The sequence below is a fragment of the Ophidiomyces ophidiicola genome (genome assembly GCF_022830035.1).
Source record: "Ophidiomyces ophidiicola strain CBS 122913 chromosome Unknown scaffold_1, whole genome shotgun sequence".
Lineage (NCBI taxonomy): Eukaryota > Fungi > Ascomycota > Eurotiomycetes > Onygenales > Onygenaceae > Ophidiomyces > Ophidiomyces ophidiicola.
In genome coordinates, this window is record NW_026054641.1 from 764,039 (window position 1) to 785,177 (window position 21,139).

Consider the following 21,139-nt stretch of genomic DNA (forward strand, 5'->3'; position numbering starts at 1 on the left):
TTCTTTGATAGACCAGAGCGAGAGGTCTCTTTACGGCTCCTGTTGCTTCTCCGCTGTTTGCTGCCCCTACTTATCTTGCATGAACTCTATCCTGCAATGAGTCTATCTGCTGGCTGAGGAGCTTGTGTCAACTACAGAAGCACACCACCTTAATGCCGTCTCTGTTGCAGCCTATCCACTTCCATCACTAATATACCTTTTCAAAGTTCTCCCAAAATCTTCTGCGCCTTCCAGATACACTACAACCTGCTGTATTCTCAGAACGTAGCAGCGTGGCGGTGTGTGAGCTCTTCACCGCTAGTCCCGCCCTTCAACCTGCAACCCGTGTGAATGACTTACCAGCAAGATGTTCTCAGAATGTGAGATTCCCCTGTCTGCTCTGGATATTACCTGTGTGTGGCCCTTTGACTAACTGACTTAAACAGACGCATCGCGCTTTCTTTCCCAGTCGCAGTCAAGGGTCAACTTCGCTCCCGATAATACTCAAAATGGACGCGAAGCCCAAAGACAACGAGACCGATCCTCTTCACGGTTTCCAGCTTCAAGATCCTTTTTAAATCGGGGACGAGGCAATCCATACCAACCCAGCTCCTCCCACTTGCAGTTGCCGTTTGGGCGGGGATCCATGCAACAAGCCCCACTCTTTCACAGTACTGCCGGTAGATTCCGCGAAGAAGATGATGAGCAGGATCATGAGCGAGAAATAGCGGATCATTATGCCCTCCAGCGGTCTAGAAGGACTTTTGATCCAATCCAGTTGGAAGAATCATCAGAACTGGAGGGGGAAGATGAGGGGCGCAAGAGTACGGAAAACTCATTTGGAAAAGCACGGGGAATAAGGAGCTCCTGGAAAGATAAAAGATCCAGCCACGAAAAGTGCCCTAAACCTTCTGTGGACCCTGTGCACGAGCAGAAAGGCGACCAAGACGATGGGGTACAATCCACAATAAGCAAGGGAAAGGGCAAAATGGTCGATATACGCCTCGAAGACTCAGTGCCAAACGACATGATAAATATCGACCCTGAATTGGCATCCGACTTCCAAGATAGTCACCTCTCTTCTGAACAATTCAGACGATCACCCTATCCAAACAATAATTTCCAAAACAACTCCTTCATACCCCAAGAAACAGATAAACAAACCCTACTGAATCACCCTCGCCCCCCCAGCCCTAGCGAGTCAGAACGCCTAGCTTCAGTGGGGGCCGAACCTGAGCCTCCTATGCACGATGCTTTTTGGGGCCACTTCTTCTTACTCTCGGTAGCCGGCCTTTTTGCATCAGCATTCATGGTTTACCTCCACACTTCGGCGCCATCGGGTAAACCGGGATTAGGAGATACGATATACTCTACACTTCACGCATCATTCTACCTTCTTGGCACATATACTATGATCTCCGTTTTCGTATCTCTGCTGTGGTTGGCCCTCCTAAAGTCATATGTCAAACCACTGGTCTATGCAATGTTAATTGCTGTTCCTATAATCCTCTACTCATTTGCTCTTTATTCGTTCATATCTAGCTTCAAGGGATCGTGGCATGGCTCAACTCTCCAGGACAAGGTCATGCGCTGGGGATCATTGGTTCCGATGATACTTGCAACGACGTGGGTATATTCTGTGGCTAAAGGCCGCCACTCCACTGGAAAGGCGATCGGCATTTTGGAATTTTCTTGTCGAATTCTCACCGCAAACTCCCCTTTACTCCTATTCGGATTTGCCACCTTGGCAGTTATTGCCGTTTGGACATGGGTGTGGATTGCCATGTTCACTCGCGTATTCCTAGGAGGACACATGAGCTCGTCTAAGTCCATCTTCATCATCAACTATGAGAGTTGGTGGCTAGGAGCGTTCTTCATTCTAGTTTACCTGTGGTCCCTTGGTATTATTTCCGGAATTCAACGCTCCGTGACTGCTGCCACCGTCAGCCAGTGGTATTTCCATCGTCGTGCGGTTCCACAGGTATCGCCTAACCAAGTAGTTCCTGCGGCACTCTCTTTTTCTCTTACTTCGATGTTTGGAACGATTTGTCTGTCCACATTTCTCTCCCTGCTCATCCGTCTACCATTAATTGTGTTACCCCGACGGCTCTCGTCTTTTCTCTCTCTACTTGCCTATTCTATCGTCCCAGCGCCTATTGCGGCGCTAACAAACCCCCTCACCCTCACATATGCCACTATATTTGCCCAGCCTTTGGTTAGCTCGGCACGATCCCTTAGCCAGCTTACCTTTCTTGCGCCCTCGTCGGCAACGACAATTCACCCACGGTCATTTTCAAATGACGTTGGGAACGGAACATCTACTCTCGTTCCGTACCGTCTCGCCAAGCTTCTCCTTCATGCGACACGTCTTATAATGTCGCTTGCCCTTGGTTTTGCAGGCTGGGTGTCCAGTGCTAGGACACTGCAACTACCTGATGGTAGCAGCTCAATCCGCGGCAGTTTATATGCTTATGTTGTCGGCATGATTGCCGGTGCCATTGGATGGGGAGTTCTGGCCGCAATGGAAGGTGTACTTGCTTCCGTTTTAGATGCAGCTGTGGTCTGTTGGGCGAGCGAAGTGGGAACAACACGCAAGGAGGCGAGGTACTGCCGAGAGGCAGGTTGGCTCTTTGGTGGAGAGAGGGAACAATATACAGAAGACGTATAGAAATATTTGACCTTTTGAGAGTCTCAGTCATCATTTGGGCAAACGCTGTCCGCTACATGCATCAGCGGAATACCGCTTCTTTTCTTGGGTTCCATATCTGGGCGTGAATCAACCATAAGCCTATGGGCTGGGAGTTCGATCGTTTTCTGTAGCGAGGAGCTTGGGGATAGAAAAACGGCGTTGAATTTGCTTTTACTAGTTTGCTGACCAAGTTCTGCCTTTCTTGCGTGCCTGCAAGTGTTGAGCATTTAATTAACTGAGTTATTTTATCTCTCTGGACTTGTTTGTTGTTTCCAACAGTATATTATAGCCTCGGCTTCATACATTCCAGCAACTAATCAACCAACTATCCAACTCCTATTTACAAGCGCAATCCAGATATTTTTAGATTTTACATATGATCCTTACTGCTGAACAAGCTAGTATTCGCGAGGCCGATTCTTCACGGTGCTCCTCCTCATTTATATATGCTTTAAGTTTAGCGGCTCTATGGAGTATTCCCCGCAACTCTTCCCACAAACTTAAAAAGTATATTTTGACCCCTAAACAAACATCAAGTGAAGCTCTGGTCTTTGCTACATTATACCAGGTGAATTCTGAACACCCAAGCATTAAAAGTGAAATGTAGGAAATAATGTGAGCAGCATACTCTAAGTTCCCCCTCCACCTTGAAGTGAATAAGCTACAAGGCGTTGAATCATTGATTACTGAACTAACTAACCATCAACCGGCTATAAAAGCTTCAGATTCTTCTCCATTCCTTCTTCTACCTTCATCTCCTCAACCATGAAAACAGCAAGCATCTTTGATGCCATTAAAGCACATCACCATGTGTTGCTACTGCTCTTACTCAAAGCCGCCCAACTACAATTACCCCAAAAGGCTTCATCTATTGCAATATGACTATATCAAGAGATTAGATTTAATTCCATTCCCAAATCCTTCGACTATATCTTGCTACGCTACTTTATTCAAAATTGCCTCTTTATGTTCAGAAAAGAAACCTCTGTAGTATTCATATCATTGAACTTTGAGCCTTTGATGTAAAGTTCAATGATATGAATACTACAAAGACCACTCTCTTCTTGCTGAGGATCTGAATATATATACCATACAGCGGATTTTAAAATAAATAAGACCGCATCATTCTTTATATCAACTATACAGAGTACTCAACGCGTATTCATAAGAGATATTTTGCGCAAAGAGTTTACAGACTCAGGCATCCTCCACGTTGCTGCGTGCAAGCATTGTGGTGGACTGATACACCATTGAACAGTCATGACGCATCTTTTATGCGCTGGAGCTTTAGATTATCTACAAATAGTCGTTTGCTTACTGCATACGAGGCGTCGGACAATTTCAGGGTTATTCTCTTTAGCAACAGTTTACAAGGTTCTTTTTTAAACGAAGTTCGGCCAGGTCATTCTGCGATAAATTCAAAACCAAAGTTGTGGTTAGTTCAATATGAACACTTCATCTGCAACTTCTAGTGCCAAAAAAGACTTCGAAAAAGCGACAGTCAGTGGAGGAAAAGCAGCCACAAACCCTAAAAACGTGTGAAATTGAAACCTGAAAACTGAACTGTCGACTGTTGCCTGAAAAGCCAAAAGGATTACTCTCCAGAAAGGCTTCACTAAAGAGTGTTTCGTATGAATTTGAAGCAGCAATACATGGTGCAACAAAACAGTTCATGGACCCGGCAGCACAATGTCCTTATCTTACATGTGACTTACCACTAAGTTGCGCGTCATGATATTCCATGTAAAAGGTAAGTGGGTAGCCTTCACTAACAGAGACTTTACTACTACTCCACCCTCTACATTAGTAGAACCAAATTTTATATTGAAGACCAGCTACTATGGTGCAAATATCAAGACCAAGATCTTCTATGTATACCAAAAACACTAATACCCTCTATAAGAGGATTAGCACACAGCCCAGCTTATTCCAGCATTGAAAAAATCTTAGCAAGACTACATGAACTTTTCATCCACCAACTTCAGCACATGTTCAAATATATATTGAACACTATCAACAATGCTCCCACATTCACTCAAGGCACCGCAAATCATATGGGGATTACCGACCAATCCTCACACCTAAAATATATCACCATACTATTACTATGGACCTTATACAAGGTTTGCCAGATGGCCAATACAACATGCTTCTAACCATAACAGACAAATACACTAAACGCATTGTAGGTTAGGCATGGCCACCTCCTCCGAGCATCGGTCCATCCGGCGTGAGGTGCAGCGCCTGGCTGCTCTTACCGCAAGGCAGCGTAGCGAGCGTGCGCGTGCAGCCGCCATGGTCGGCGTCGAGAGACGTCGGGCCCGTGAAGCTGCCGCCACGGCCAATGCCAGGCGCGAGGCTGCCGCCCGTGGACGGGGGCCCATAAAGTGAGGCTAATTGGATTTAATAAAAGATGAAGACATTGTGAGAGTACAGCTAAATGTTACTGAAGTTACTAATTACAACTAATAGATGCTGTTCTGCCAGCTCAGCTGCTGAAGCTGATAGTATTTAACAGCAAACTTCAACATCTTCTTCTGCAACTTTAAAAAATTATAAATAATAAACAACAAATGCCCCTACACATGTTTTTAGGCATGATAATGATGATCATGCAATGAGCTGACTACAGCCAGGCCTTTCCTGAGAGATAGATGCTAAATGATCAGGAGATAACTACCGGGAAACCAGAGTCCAAGAACCTTGACCTCTTAATAACTATACACTTAAACATACATCTCTGAAAGGTCAAGAACACAACTCTACGCAGCACTAAAGAGGGTTTATTACTTTCTATCTCTCATATAAAACCGCATGCTTTTTCAAGCTTTTAAAAGTGCTCAAATTGAGCTTCAAAAGCAGCTCCTTTGAGACTTCCATTATATATACAACCTTGAGTTCTAGTAACATTCAGCAACTTAACCTGATTATCACGGCAGTTGAGGATTGATGAGGCTTTATAGTCCCAACGCATCAAGAAACAGGAACACCTCCTTCAAAATGGCCTCAATTTGTTGAAAACATGGTCTCCCTTACACCTACTATCCATCCACCAGTGCCACCCAGTAGGACTGTTTAGCCTTCAGTCCTCGTCATTCCATTCCTTGTATATATTCAGCTTCACCTTGCTCCTCTCTTACACATACTACTCATCAGCATATGGAGTCATGGGTCCCTCTAAAACCACCCTCACCACCTCCAAGGTCACTTCGCTGATTCCGACCCCGGCTCCTCTCCTGCAGCTAGCCCTGGCATTATCTCTGTCGTCGTGGCAGAGACCAAGTCTGAGGCCTTTGTATCCTTTCATTGTGATTGAGAACAATGCGATAGCATTGAGGGCTTAAATAACCAACGCTCTACAATAAGCAACAACATCATGTCATATTCAAAGAAAGAATCTTTAAGTCATTGTCACTTAATTTACATTTCCTTGTCTGAAAAGAGAAAATGTGGCAGCGTGATTGATTTTAAAATTCCTATACACTTAAAATTGGAACCAGATGTGTCAGAGACGCAAATAATGAATATAAAAATGGGGGGGCATTTCTAAAACAATGGGAATCTAGGCTCCTAGAACTAGAATACCATACCTGCAAATATTCTAAATCAATTCCGTCCATAAAAACGAGGGCCCCTCCATGGCATCTCACATTGGAACCTTGCATCCACATATTGGCACGAAAAAAACAGGCCCCGCCCAATTAAAGAAGCTGATCAACAGCTCATTTGTTGGGCTTGAGTATTTTCTCCTCTATATTCCGTACTCATGTTCATTCAGACTATCAGTACCGAGTAGATACTACTACAAGGTATACATCCTTGTTGCTAATTGACACTTTCAACCTCTTTACCCTCGCCAAAAACATGGTGTGGATCTAATCTGGGAATGGGAAAATGGTCTTTCTCGTACGATCCGGCCGTAGCTGCGCTTGGATTGCTACGCGCTCAACTTGCAAGAGTTGACAATCCCAGCCCATACAGGATAATTCTTGCATCCTTGCTGCAGTTCAGCCAGCTCTGCCACAGCCCACAGAGTCATGCTCTGCTCACACTGTCAGACTGTGATGTTGAGTTTGTACATGAACAGTTGAATCTTTTATCAGATCATATTCCATCAATTCTCATACATCAATGAGATTCTGATCAACTCTCATGAAAGAAAGCTGCAGATTGAGTCAGAGCTTCTGATCTTATATTCTTTTCTCAATACTATCATACAACAGAGCATTTTGACAGAGCATGTGATAATTGCAAGTGGCACAATCATGCAAGTCATTACTCTGTATAGGAACTATCAGATAAACTTCTAATATATAATTTAATGGAGATCTGATCTTTTATATCTTCCAACATAGCTCTCGCTCTCTAACTAATGATCATCAACTCCAGCTTTCAGTCTCTGGTGTGACTGTCAACAATCTCATCATACTTGACTAATCTTGTATGATCCAGATTGCACCTAATCTCATATAATCATAGCTATAGTGAGCTAGTGTTCTTTGCTTTCTGTTGAGGTGTGACATTTTCTCTTTTATTTTTTTTGTCTGAATGATGTACAGTGTTATCAGCATAACTCATTTGATGTTTTTTTTTTAAATTTATCTAGCTGTACAGACTCTGTGTGCACCATTTACGCAAATAACTGTATCTCTATATGATGTCTGAGATCAGTAGCTGTCGAATGTACATTAGTAGCAGACGGTACTTGGATAGAAGGCAGAATCTCTGCCCCCATCTCTCCACTGTTTTGAAGAACAAAATTGCATCTGGTTTAATTTTGAGTGCCATCTAACTGGATATGATGCACTTTGTAAAATCCAAAAAGTAAAACTAATAAAAAGGAGACAATAGGGTATCGTTAAAGAAGCATAGGAATAGAAGAGTGCGCCAAAAGGGTTTTGGGGGGGGATATACAGGAATAAAGGGCCCATACGAACGCTGCAGGATATCATACATGCATCCATATGCTCATCCGGCATGCTGGGAAAATCAACAAACAAAAAGGAAGGAGGAAGGGCCGTATAGCTTGTAGATGACAGAAAAAATAGAAAACGGCAAAAAAAAAAGGAATGAATGCATGCCTTGCCTCCAGGCACCAAGAGAGATCCCAAGTCCGGTGCAGTAGCAGTCAAAAAAAAAAAGACTAGATAGAACCAACAAAAAACAAAAAAAAAACAAAAAAAGAAGTTAGGAAAAATACCAATAAACCGTCCAGTGGACCTTCATAATGTCAACTTCGCCAGCCATGCTACGCCTTCTTTTTCGCTCCATTCTTGCAAAAACACGGAGGCAAACCGCACTCCTTCGATGGCGCCCACGGTGCCCGCTCCCGTTCCCATACCACCATCTCTCGCGAGCGGCAAGTAAAAATCTCCACTGTATCTCCCGGGCTTGAGCACCTCCCTGCCTCTGTCGGGGTGATTTCGACACCGCCGCAGCCACGTAGCTGGGTATTCTCGAGCAAGCACCGAGTCCGGCAGGAGACGGCTGCCTTCGAGCCAGAGGCGGTTAGACTCGCGATGCGACTCCACGAGACGTGTTCGCAGGTCCGACAGATCGCGGAAGAGTTTGGAGTCTTGAGCGAGGACGGAGGAGGAGGGAGATGGGTGGTCGGGGTCATGCGTGCCAGGGGTGGAGACAATGGTTTTGTCTTTATTGTTAGTGCTATTGGTGCTTCCAGAGGAATCGCTGGGGAAAGCTATGGTAGCCAGACGCTCAAGGTCAAGCGTGTGGATAGCGGCGTGGGAGATCGCGCCTAGGAGTAGGCAGAGGCCGTTTATGTGCGGGTATGGCGCCGTACGATTGGCAACAGCCTGCCAGTAGGGAATGAGCGAGCGCCAGTTCGCCGAGTCGCCGATTTGGCGGGTGAGAGATTTGCACTTGTCTTCGGCTATGAAAGCAAGGATAAAACACAGAACGCCTTCCAGGGCAGTCACTGCGCTGAGCTGTGCTTCCGGCGATGGATGAGAGCTGGCCATTGCAAGGCGATCTGACGCATGCTTCACTTCTCGACCAATATCCTTGAATTTCATCCACTCGTCGCGCCATGCCCGCCAGTCAGAAGAATCGTGCGATTTGTTAGATTGACTAGACAATGTAGGAGATGTTTTTTCACTCTGCTTTTCATCATGCACATAATTCATTTTGGCCGTTGGTGTTTTCAGTTCGCTATCAGAGGATCCAGTGCGTCGCATAGCAGTGCTTTTGCCGTCAGTTTTCGGCTCCTTTCGTGGAGCAGCAAATTGGGCCTTTGGTTGCTGACCAGCAGCTTTAGATGTAGAGGATACGCTGGGTGTTGGCGGGCGTTCGGACGCAGCAACTGCTGTAGTCTTTGGTCTCTTGAGCGCAGGGCTATCTGCCAGGCCGCCGTCAGAGGGCTTGGGGCGTTTATTGCCAATAGAAGTCTCAGAGTTGTCCTGAAAAGTCTTGGGCGCTTTGGTTTCCTTTCTATTTGGGGTAACCTCTTGAGTCCTTTGCTTTGCTGGGGGCTTCTCGACGGACGGTTTCCCACGCTTGGGCATTCGCAGCAGGGCCTCCACGCGTTTTTTGTTCTGGCGGCCATATTTGAGCTTGGCGATGAGTTTGGGCTTGACAGGAGTAGCCGGCACCGACTTGCCCGCGGTGGAGGAAGGCACAGGCTTGGCCTTCGCGGCTGCAGGGACGACGATTTTCTTGACGGGCCGTTGCGCGAGTGGTGGGGGAATAGGCGAGTTCTTGACGGCGGCCTTCGAGGTTGATCCGTTCAGTTGTTTTGCTCTCAAGTCACCTTTCGTGGCCGTACTCGAAGCCGATGCCGATCGCCCTCGACCTAGGTCTAGTTTTGTTGATTTTGCAGAGCCATTTGGAGCAGCTACTGTAGGTTTTGGTATGGTCTTTTTCGCTAGGCGAGGTTCGTCTTTTGTTGGCGACGGGTCTGCAAGGTTGAGCAGCTCCTCTTCAAGCTCGGGGGGAAGAGTCGGGGAGAGCAGCGGGGGTAAACGGGACGGACTGCTGGTGGCTGGAGGGAGAGTAGGGGAAAGTAATTCGGGAACGGCTGGCGAGTTTTTTGTTGATTTGGTGGATATTGGCTGTGATTCTTGGTCATTGTTGATATCTTGACGAGGCCTTTTGATGGGAGGAGGGTGGGTTGGTTCGGTTGGCTTTGATGGTGATTTCTTTGCTTGAATTGCGGAGGGGCGGCCGACAGGCGGAGCTGTATCTCGCTTTCTAGAGTCTGTATACTTTGTCGAGATGGCGATTGAGTTTGGCATTTCAGCCCTGGGGGCTGGTATAGCTTCTTCGCTGTGTGGGGAATGGCCCATTTTCCCGTTGGTTAGTGTGGTAGGGGTGGGCGGTGCGGGACTCTCCAGAGCTTTCCTCTTATAATCATTAAAGGTAATCTTCTTTTTCTGCAGGCGGTGCGGCGCAGTAGAATCGGGAGGCGGCTTCTCAGGCTCCTCGGCCATGATATTCCCGTTCTCGTCCGACCATCCCCCCACGGCGACGAGCAGCGTGTCCTCTGCCTGGCGAGACAGAAAGGTCAGGTACTGGAGCTGCTCCTCCTCCGGCGCAAACAGACAGCCGTTCCCCACGGCCCAGTTGGAAACGGTCTGGGAGCCCAGGCGGTAGGGCCGTTCGCTGGGGACGGTGAGGAGGTAGGGATGGTAGGGGAAGACGTCGCTGGTCAGGTGGTGGAATCGCGAGTCGATGTCGGACAGGTACTGCGCATAGGATCTCTTCTTGCTCTGGACGGGCTCAAGGACAGTGAGGCTGGAGTTCCGCGGCGAGTCGAGGGACATGATAATGACGTAACGGCAGGGACGGGAGAGCGCGGGGCAGCAAGTGCAGAGGCGGAGGGAGGTCGAGCAGGACGAGGTAAAGAAACGGTCAAAGGCACAGTCGTTGTAGACCGGCATTCACGCCATCTGATGGGCGCGAAGGAGGCGTGCAGGCGGCAGCGGCAGCAGTGAATGCGCCAGACAGCGCATTCACGGGCGCAGAGCTGAAGGCCTGCAACAATAATAGACGGGCCACAGTCAATAGCAGTTCAATCAAGCTGCCCACGGGCGTGGTTAGGGAGCGTACCGCAAGCGCTGCACGACGGCGGTCAGCCAGTGGGCGAGGCGGATTGCGCGCCGGACGTGCGACCGAAGCGCCGACGCGGGCCCGGGGCGAGAGACGACAGGCAGGGCAGGGCAGAACAGGGCAGGGCCAGCGAGGACCAGGCGGCGTGCCAGGCGTCGAGCAGGCAGAGGGCGCCGCGAGCAGGCTGGCGGAGGCGGGCTCGGGCGGGCTGGGACCGAACGCACGATCGGCGACAGCGTGGCCGGCTCGCATAGGCGCGGACGGTGGCTTTGGGGCAGACGCGAGCGAGCGGCACGCAGCGTCGACGGCGAGACGGCGGGTGGGTGGTGGAGGTGGAGGTGGAGGTGTTGATGGAGAGATGGCGGTGGGCTGGGCAGCAGAGGAGATGAAGAGCATCCGCGAGGCTCGCGGCGACGCAGCTGGCGACGACGGGCGATGAAGCGCTGCAGCCATCAACCAACTAACTAGTTAAGTAACTACGACTCCACGGCGGCGGCCAAACTCACGCACCCGCCACGCATTCCTGCCAGATTCACCCAGCGCTGTGGGCGTGCTATGTATGGATGGCCTTCCTCCACGCCTGTGCTCGACTGCGCGCCAGAGCAACCGGACGCAGCGCCGACCACTTGATTCTTTGCATGCGAACCGGCCCGGACGTGACAGCCCGCCCCGTGGGGGTGTCATCAGTGTGTGTGCATCACCCTCGTGTTGCCCTCGTCCCCCGGATTGGGTCTCTGGGCCCTGCTGCACTGGCCGATGCCCTGGCCTGCATCCTGAATGGCTCGCGTCGAGGAATCCCATCCTGGTTTTGTGCATCAGCGCCTCGTCGTCGCTGGCAAACATGGTTATCTCCGTCCTTCGCAGCTTTGTCCTACAGCCGTATTTCTTTCTCCGAGCGTGACGAGGCCTCTCATTCGAATCGAGCCATGCGGCCATTGCCACGTATATTTCTCCCCTGCTCCAAACAGCACATTCTACCATCGTTCTTCTGAAAAGGTGGAAGTACCGTCCATCCCCTCTCCACTAGGAAATGACAACTAGCAAAATAAATTTCCTGCTTTCACATTTTTAGTGAAAACAAAGTGCAGAAGAACTGGAGAGGTGAAGCCATATAACAGTCAATGGTAATCTATTGACTGTATTCTATCTAGCTATATGCATGGGCATAAAGTTATCGATTTCAATTTCCATCGTCAGCTTGAAATATGTTTTACAAGAAACCACCATCCACCCCAAACCTACAAAACAGTGTAAATTACACAAATGAATACTGATATACTGCCTGACAACCCGATCCAAGTTTCCAGCACATGGCGGCTTCCATATCAACAAGTCAGATTGCCATTAGTGTTGGTAAGGCCATTCAGTGCAATATTATCCATTTATGGCTTGGAACCAAGGAAATAATGGGCTTGGAGGTTAATACGTTTGGGAACGTCACAGTAACAGAGGATTCCAACAACGCCTCCATTGTATCGATAACAACCAGTACAGGTCTTACCATAGTTTCCACTAGACAACACAAGGTAAGCACTATGTGAGATATGCATGGAGAATATCATCATACTTTTTGGCGCACTATTAGCATTTACATTAGATATGTTTCAATTTCATTGATACCATCTTCTAAATAACGGCAAATGATGTAGAACATGCTCACAATAAGATGCCCAAGCCTATTTTCAAGGCATTGGTTGAGGTCAATGGAGCTGGTTTGACTCCTATTAGTTCCAGGGATCAAACAGTCTGCCCTGAAGATAGTCCCCGAAAGCTTAAAATTGTTGCAGGTTTGATCGATATTTGCACCCCAAGCAAGATGAGCCAGAGGCAACACATACAGAACCGACCTCTTAACGCGCATTGTCTTGAAGATTGAGATGTCAAAGGATATCAGATAGTATCATGCAAGCGTAAATCAACAAAAAGATGCTGACTTTGAAGTACCTTTCTAAGGAGAGACGATGAGGGTTCAGATATCCATAAGAGAACATTGGGCTGGCTTTTATGCTCAAAGGAGGCTCCGAGAACCTTGACCCTGTTGTATGGCTTCACAGGCACATGGTATGCCTTTTGGTAGCCCCCGATTTTGGCAGTGTTGTGTAAGGTAGGATTCTTGCACAACTCTATAAGCTCACATGGACAGGCACTTAAGAACCAGTATAATAAGGCAGTTATATTAGGAATTTCCATACAACTTCAAGCTTTTATCAGCAAATAACAGTAGCCTGAGAGGGGAAGAGATCGCCTGCTTGTGAAAAATAGTGCTGTTTAAGACCGATCATCTGCAGCGAATTTCTCATTCCAAAACACCCGGTAATGTTTCTCATCGCCTAGTGTCTTAATCTCATTGACCTCCTCCGCCGTCAGTTTGAACTTTAGGATCTGTAGATACTCGGCCATCCGTGATTCTTTCGAGCTGGTTGTAAGAACAACCACGCCCTGATCAATGCCCCATCGAAGCAAAATATTTCCCTCCGTGGTGTCGTACTTTTTAGCAAGTCTCTCCAGAACACCATCCACGGGCCCTCCTTTGGCCCTGGTTGCCGGTGTTAGAGGGGAATACGCGGCAGCGGCAATGCCTTTCGATTGCTGGTACGCCAACAGCGGGCCATGCTGCAGATAAGGGTGATACTCAATCTGGTTGATGGAAGGGACGATCTTTGCGGTTTGGGAGATCGCCTCGAAGTGTTGCGGCAGCCAGTTTGATACGCCGATCGACCGGGCTTTGCCTGCCTCCTTGACCTTTTCCATATCTGCCCATGCTTTCTGAAGGTCTTCATCGGAATTTGCAAAGAAAGGAGCGTGGATCAGGTAGCTGTGTATCTATCAGTAACCAAATTCCTATACACGCTGCCAAAGGGAATGCAGGCATACAGGTCAACATAATCCAGCTGTAACTTTTCAAGACTTTCGTCAATTGCTTTTGGAATGTTGGCAATATTATTCATGACCTTCGTGGTCACAAACAATTTGTCTCTGGATACGCCGCTCTCTTTGATAGCAGCTCCCAACTCTCGTTCCGTTCCATAGACCTCGGCTCCATCAAGATGATAATATCCTAACTTGATGGCAGACTTGGCGGCTTCGACAAGACTCCGATCGATAATTTCGTGGTCACCTCGTTTATACCATGCGGTACCAAATCCATATCCCAACTAGAAGTCGTTAGTACGAAGCCATGGGAAAGTAGTACAGCGGGGTACGTACACTTGGTATTGTGGTACCATCATTGAGCTTGACGAAAGGTATTTCTGCTGCCATGGTGTCTGATTGATACGTTTATTCTAGGAAGCCGAGCAGTATAGCGGGGTGAAAGGGACCAAAGGGTGGGTTTGGGGTACCGCGGGTTTTATAGACGTGGGGGAAGCGGGTAACTAACTGGTTATTCCGTAGTTAGTTACCGAGTTAGCCAGTTAGCCTTTCTCCCGTCTAGTTATATGTTAGCTGCAAGATGCGTAAGGTGGAGCGACCGCATCGCGTTCAACAGTGATCCGTTATGCATGTAACTATGTTTGTACATATGCACGGGCATGTCGGCAGGAGCTTGACCACTTGGGTGAAGCCTTCGGCTAATCATCCTGGGGATTCCTTTGGGGCCATAAGCTTCGGTTAGTTAACTAACTAGCTAGTCAGCGGGTCGCGCGAATATCTGAAAGTGTGATCCAGAACAATGAAGAGCGCAGGGATCCGACGCGATGCGGCTTTTTCTCCTCAATAGCCACTGCTGGACGGGCTGTGTTGAGCGTGTTTGGTACACAGCCAGGTGATGTCATCGCTGATTAGATAAGATCGTGTTTTCTGCTCAAGATCAGCGAAGATTCTGATACAACTCGTTGCGGATTTCCCAGACAGGTACAGACCTCGCTAGTTAACTAGTTAGTCTGTTGCATGGGCCAGACCAGGCCCTGACTGTCTTCGCTCCGAGATTCCCGACCACTGCAAACACCCACGCCGACGCCCAGGCCTCCCACCCGCCCGCCAATGCTTTCCAGAACAACATCAGCAACCCCTCACCGCGCCCTGTCGTTTCTGCACCCTAAATTCATTCGAATGGCATCACATTTTTCCAATAATGGGTCTCTGGCCGGGAATACGCCACGATCTGGTACTTCCTTAGCCGATCTCCCTAAGACGAGTACCTTCACAACTAAGCTCCCACCTGATTCTGCATTTGAGACGCCAGACGCCTCCCATGCTGCGCCTCGAGAGGCCCTGGGCCCTCGCTTGGTTAAAGGTGCGCTATATACATATGTTAGACCGGAACCACAAGATGAGCCGGAACTCCTGGGGGTGAGCTCCCGTGCCATGCACGATATTGGATTGAAGCCCGACGAGGAGAATACCCCGGCGTTTAAGGATATGGTTGCGGGGAATAAGATCTTCTGGAGCAAGGAAGACGGGGGTGTATACCCTTGGTCTCAGTGCTATGGAGGTTAGTTCGCCAGTGACAGTATTGCTTAGACGGCCTGAGAGCTAATGTGTATGGTTATCGAGGCTGGCAATTGTATGTGGGAATCATTTGCACCCGTACCTTGCTACTGAATTCGGGTTGATTAATATCTATTTATAGTGGTTCGTGGGCCGGCCAATTAGGTGATGGTGTGCGTTGTGCTCCCTTTTCCAACATTTGTCGAGAAGCTCACACGTTCTTTAGCGTGCGATCAGCCTGTTCGAAGCCATAAACCCGGATACAAACAAGAGATATGAAATTCAGCTAAAAGGTGCCGGCTTGACGCCTTACTCGCGGTTCGCTGATGGTAAAGCAGTGCTTCGCTCCAGCATAAGAGAATATATAGTATCGGAGGGTAGGTGTACCATAACCCTCAATCTAAAAATTGTCAAATCGGACACTAAGCAACACACAGCTATAAATGCCATTGGAATTCCCACTACACGAGCTCTTGCACTCACCCTGCTGCCGAATGTTAGCGTTAGGCGAGAAAAAATAGAACCAGGAGCTATTGTCACTCGTTTTGCCGAATCCTGGCTTCGAATCGGCACTTTTGATCTCCTTCGCGCCCGCAAAGATAGAGACTTAACCAGAAAATTAGCCACTTACGTTGCCGAAGATGTCTTCCCTGGCTGGGAGTCGCTCCCAGCTGCGTTGAATTTCCAAGAAAACAACCTTCCTCCTGCCGATATAGATAACCCACCAAGATGTGTTCCGAAAGGCGAGATACAGGGAGAAGAAGGAGCAGAGCAAAACAGATTTACCCGGCTATATCGTGAGATTGTACGTCGTAATGCGAAGACAGTTGCGGCATGGCAAGCATATGGTTTCATGAACGGTGTGTTGAACACCGACAATACCTCGATTTTTGGCCTATCACTTGATTATGGCCCGTTTGCTTTTATGGACAATTTTGATCCCAACTATACGCCAAATCATGACGATCAATTGCTACGCTACTCATATAAGAACCAGCCCTCGATTATATGGTGGAATCTCGTCCGCTTAGGAGAATCATTTGGGGAACTAATGGGCGCGGGAGACAAGGTTGACGATGAAGTTTTCGTGTCTAAAGGAATCACAGAGGATTTTGCCCCGATTCTCATAAAAAGGGCGGAGACTTTGATCGACAACGCCTCGAAAGAATTTCGAACGGTGTTTTTGAATGAATATAAACGGTTAATGACGGCACGATTGGGGTTAAAGACCCAAAAAGATTCAGATTTCGAGAAATTGTTTTCGGATTTACTTGATACCCTTGAAGCACTTGAACTGGACTTCAACCATTTTTATAGAAAACTCTCGGGACTTGCTGTCAATGACGTGAGCAGTGACGAGAGTAGAAAAAGGACCGCCAGTATATTTTTCCATGAGGAAGGTATTGGTGGCGTTGGCAATACTGATGAGTCTGCTAGAGAACGACTTGCCGGCTGGCTCTCTGCATGGAGAGAGAGGGTAGTGGAAGACTGGAGCATGGGCTCCGATGTCGAACGGCAAACCGCAATGAAGGCGGTAAATCCAAAGGTAGAAAGAAACAGACTACTATTTTACATCATGAAATGGAAACTTCCGCTAACTCCATGATAGTTCCTTCCACGGTCCTGGGTGCTGGAAGAAGTGATACACCGTGTTGAGCGCCAAGGTGACAGAGAGATACTTGGTCGTATCATGCATATGGCTCTCCATCCCTTCCAGGAGGAGTGGGGGTGGGATAGAGTGGAAGAAGAGAGATTCTGTGGCGACGTACCTCGCTTTAAGAGAATGGCTATGTGCAGCTGTAGCTCTTAAATGCCATAGCTATGTTACGTGCATTTAATTTTCTTACCGAATGCTTGGTTTGTGAGTGACTCCCTCTAGGTCGCAGTGATGAACCTGTACATAGTTTGCGACAACAGATTTCACTGAACAATTACCATTGTAGGGAACTGTTTACATTCTGGCCTTCAATGTATTTTAAAACATCAAACAACGGCCGCATCATTCTGTTCACTAAGTCTGCAAGACTTAATCAGGGGACACAGACACAGTAGCAGCCCATCAGTGCTTGATCAACCATACCCTTTGATTTCTTTTTAAAGAAGAGCATATCATCTTTAAGATGGATGAGGATGAATATCTTCGTCGAGCTCTTGAAGAGAATCTCCGCATTACAGAGGAGCGCCAGCGGCGGATTGAGGATGCCCAAAGGCAAGCACGGGAAGCGGAAGAAAGAATAATTAGGATATCCGAAAGCGCTGCTCAACGAGAACAAGAAGCTACTGAGAATGAAGCCGAAGAACTGAGATTGGCGATGGAAAGAAGTGTAGCAGAGGAGCAGGCCAGAGAAAGGAGGCTCGCGGGTGAGAGAGACAGACTCTCTCGCATGGACAGAGAATTTGGAGACAGATCTACCGTTGCGCCGGATGCTCAAAGCCACTCAGCTTCGCATACGAGTATGCCAGGCGCATTTGTCGAAGATGACGGAATAACGGCGTCTCAGCCGGGCCCGATTACGAGCCATCCAGCGCCAGGACGCCGTCATACATTGCGCGAGAGCACACCGGCCCTCGAAGAAACCAGGCGTCAACCACGCCGTCAGAACAGCACGCCGTCATCCCGACCACCCCCTGCTGCTGAGGCCACTCCACTGCAAGCCAGCACCATCTCGCTGCCCAGCCGCATCGCTGCTGCGGGACGGGCTCTCCCCCGACGGCGCTCCACGCAGACGAGGCGCACCTTGACGCCGGACCCAAACGCGTACTTCCTGGCCGATATCCTCGCGCGCTCGCGCGCCGACGCCTTCTCCAGAGGGCCCTTCCGGCCCGACGACGCTGACCCGGCGTTCGACGCGGGCTTGCAGGCGGCGATCAACGTGTCGGCGAACCAGGCGCGCGATGAGGATGAGGAGGCGGTGCAGCGGAGTCGTGGAGTGCCGACGTACGACGAGGCGTGCCGCATGCCGCGGTACCAGGCGCCTAGGGGAGCGAGGTATGTGTTTCAGGGGCCGAGGGGGCCGGGTGCTAGTGCTGAGGGCGCGGTGAAGATTGTGGGAGATATGGATTTGAGGGAGGCGATGAGGGTTGCGAATCAGAATGTGAACAGGGATGATGAAAGGAGATAGTTAGTAGGGGGTGTTTGTATGTAATGGATGGGCATGACAACGGATATGGCTGGAGTTTTTTTGTGGTGCTGCTGGATATTGGGTATTAGCGTTTGAATATCTCAATACTGATTGCTGCTCTTGGGAGAGTTGATATACCCACAATGTTCTCACAAGTCATGGATAGCAAGTTCACAAGACATGCCACATTGCACAACTGACTACGACTGCTAGCAAGTTGGGATGTCCCATAACGCAACAACATAAACCGCCCATCGACAAGGCCAGTCTTGCAAAGACAAAAAACCGAGAAACAATGCTCGATTTGCATAAAGGGAAAAAATGAAATAACTCTCAGAAAACTAGCAGCATTGCAAGCATGGCAAGGAGCCACGCAGGCAACGTATTGGAAAATAAGTACTGAAAGACCCTGGTATAATTTGCTTCTGCTCATTCCTTAAAAAGCACGGAAAGATTCCCCATATCTCCATTTACAATTCCACTTGGCTTAGCAACGCCCATTTGCACAGTTGTTTTTGGTATGTAAACTTCCCCATGGACCTTTGAACTTCTTTTTCCTTTTCGTCTCCCACCTCCGTCGCCTGTGCACCTAATCGACAGACGCCTTCAATACCTCATTCCTCAAGGCACGGGTCACCGAGGTTTTAATTTTGTCGGACAGTGAGGAACGAAGTGCACAAAGGGTACAGTACGGTGTGTCGGCAGATAAGGCAGCAAAAACAGGACATCTGATGATGAAAGAGGACGAAACAGTCATGGCGTACATAATTTTTGTCGATGTTTCAGGTTTCGAAAGATATTTTGCTGAACAAATGGGGGAGTGACATTATTCATGACCAAGATTCAAATTTACTATCTTGTCCCATGCTAGAATTCCGAATTAAACGTCTCAATTTAGTTGGTGCAGGCGGCCTGAACGTGACCAGGCTGCTTGCACTTGTAGCAAACACGCTCTCCTTTGCCTTCGGTGGTGCAGTCGCGAGAAACGTGGCCGTGCTCACCGCCTGTTGAGGGGGAAAAATGAATATTAGTCATTATTAGGGGGTGTGTAAGATAATGGGCACATACAGTTGTAGCATTTCTGACCCTGGGTGCAATCGCGAGCCATATGGCCATACCCACCACAAGAGTAGCAGGTCTGACCACGGCCGCCATAACCGCCGCCGCTGCCACCATAAGAACCACCGCTATAGCCGCTGTATCCGGATCCCTGGTTGCAGTTGCGGGCAATATGACCGACCTGACCACACTTGTAGCATTCCTGAGATCTAGTCTCTCCGGATTCGCCGCCGCCGGACTGGGTGCAATCACGGGAAATATGACCGGTCATACCGCAACGGTAGCAAGACTTCTCCTTGGCGGGTTCATTGCAATCGCGGCCTACAAGTTAACAGGGTTATAGGGTTAGTAATGGGGATGGTGTACACTCGGCCTGCCCTGTGTTGTTCCCCCAAGCGAAACTCACTAAGATGTCCTTCTCCTAAAATTCAGAAATGGTAAAGTTAGGGAGCAGCATACTTCAAAGCGCAACGTCCAAGAGTGGTGACGCGATGCTAGACATACCACCGCAGTTGTAGCTAGGAGATGAGTCAGTAGGGGTGCGATAGCATTGGGACTGTGCTCCGATAGCGTTCCGGGTTCAGAGACATACCAAACAGAGGCTCCTTTCTTAGGGCAGTCGCGGGCCTATAGGGAAGAATGATTAATGATATCCCGCCACGAATAGAGCACACAATCTATTGACCTGGTGGGCGGAGTCGCCACCTAGTAGAACCGTTAGCCGCCAATGTGGTTCCAAGTGAGCTGATGTGCAATAGACTGTGCCGTGGTACAGGGAAATCGAGGGCCCCGAGTGAAATTTTTTGGTCAAAAAAAAGAGGGCAAAACAGCACACAAAACGCAAGACAAGGACAGCGAAGACTGTCTCCGCCATTCGGCATGATGGCTGCAAGAGAATAGGCGAAGCGACGGCCGATACGGCCAACGAGACTGCGCGACGAGGCAGGAAAAAGAAGCAGGCTGACTCACAGTTAAAACATCCACGTTGGTAGTCCATTATTTGTTATTTCGAGGTAGAAACGGTGTTCGTCGATCTAATAGCCGTTTGGCAGGTCAGTAGCAGCCCAGACACGAAGAGACTGCAAGAGAAGCGCGCGAGGGGGGCGAGGCGTCGCGAAACGAGTCGGCGGGCAAGAGGAGGGGTATTTTGGAGGGGAGAGGCCAACTCACAGAAAGGCAAAGCAGTGCAGGTTGCAGAGAAGAACTAGGACACAGAGATGGGAAGTGAGAAGCAGAGCAGAAGCGCAGGTGAGAGGCACAGCAAGATGAAGACAGTGGTGGCAGCAGGAGAGAGAGAGAGCGGGAGAAAGAGTGAGTGAGTGTTTGGGAGAAGCGAGGTGGAAGAGGGCGAGACGAGACGAAAAACAGGAAGACGCGAGCAAACTGGCTAGTGAGCAGAACGCACCGGCAACACGCCAGACACACGCAGATTACAGAGCTGGCTCGGGGGCGACAGAGGTTGTTTAGACAGCAGATTTGGGCCTGGTTGGTGCTTTCACGCTGCCTGCGATGCGATCGATGGCTTTGTGTGTGGTTTTTTTTTTCGCCCCGGCGTGCCACTTTAGCGGCGCTGCGTTTTTCGCCTCCCGCAACTCTCTGCGCTGCGCAGCCTCCCAATCATCGAGACCCAATGATGCGATGGGCGCGCGCGCGCCGTCTATTTTGCCTTTGGACCTGTCCGCCCCCTGTAGCACGGCCATGCTGGCGCCAGGCCCGCTGCAGGCGTCGGATTTTGAACTATCTGCCCTCAGCCCCGCCAACGCCAACACGCCGGGCGGGCAGGGCGAGCAGCAGCCGG

General features: G+C 49.0%; 6 protein-coding genes across 6 annotated transcripts; 3 read left to right on the top strand and 3 right to left on the bottom strand.

Moving 5' to 3' along the window:
* Positions 1-346: 346 nt before the first annotated feature.
* LOZ57_000273 (uncharacterized protein) lies at positions 347-2,647 on the top strand (the record flags this gene model as incomplete). The annotated part of the gene is made up of 2 exons (XM_049249380.1): positions 347-359; positions 426-2,647. The coding sequence occupies 2 exons, from the start codon at positions 347-349 to the stop codon at positions 2,645-2,647; spliced, it is 2,235 nt and encodes a 744-aa protein (XP_049111574.1).
* Positions 2,648-7,890: 5,243 nt separating this feature from the next.
* LOZ57_000274 (uncharacterized protein) lies at positions 7,891-10,446 on the bottom strand (the record flags this gene model as incomplete). The annotated part of the gene is made up of 1 exon (XM_049249381.1): positions 7,891-10,446. One exon carries the CDS (start codon positions 10,444-10,446, stop codon positions 7,891-7,893), a length of 2,556 nt encoding a protein of 851 aa, XP_049111575.1.
* Positions 10,447-13,000: 2,554 nt separating this feature from the next.
* On the bottom strand, positions 13,001-13,993 carry LOZ57_000275 (uncharacterized protein; the record flags this gene model as incomplete). The annotated part of the gene is made up of 3 exons (XM_049249382.1): positions 13,001-13,547; positions 13,607-13,887; positions 13,940-13,993. 3 exons carry the CDS (start codon positions 13,991-13,993, stop codon positions 13,001-13,003), a joined length of 882 nt encoding a protein of 293 aa, XP_049111576.1.
* A 789-nt stretch (positions 13,994-14,782) lies between these two features.
* Positions 14,783-16,970, top strand: LOZ57_000276 (uncharacterized protein; the record flags this gene model as incomplete). The annotated part of the gene is made up of 5 exons (XM_049249383.1): positions 14,783-15,164; positions 15,227-15,236; positions 15,303-15,333; positions 15,387-16,706; positions 16,770-16,970. The coding sequence occupies 5 exons, from the start codon at positions 14,783-14,785 to the stop codon at positions 16,968-16,970; spliced, it is 1,944 nt and encodes a 647-aa protein (XP_049111577.1).
* A 310-nt stretch (positions 16,971-17,280) lies between these two features.
* On the top strand, positions 17,281-18,282 carry LOZ57_000277 (uncharacterized protein; the record flags this gene model as incomplete). The annotated part of the gene is made up of 1 exon (XM_049249384.1): positions 17,281-18,282. One exon carries the CDS (start codon positions 17,281-17,283, stop codon positions 18,280-18,282), a length of 1,002 nt encoding a protein of 333 aa, XP_049111578.1.
* Positions 18,283-19,176: 894 nt separating this feature from the next.
* LOZ57_000278 (uncharacterized protein) lies at positions 19,177-20,222 on the bottom strand (the record flags this gene model as incomplete). The annotated part of the gene is made up of 7 exons (XM_049249385.1): positions 19,177-19,286; positions 19,351-19,662; positions 19,748-19,762; positions 19,846-19,859; positions 19,934-19,968; positions 20,027-20,046; positions 20,177-20,222. The coding sequence occupies 7 exons, from the start codon at positions 20,220-20,222 to the stop codon at positions 19,177-19,179; spliced, it is 552 nt and encodes a 183-aa protein (XP_049111579.1).
* Positions 20,223-21,139: the final 917 nt, after the last annotated feature.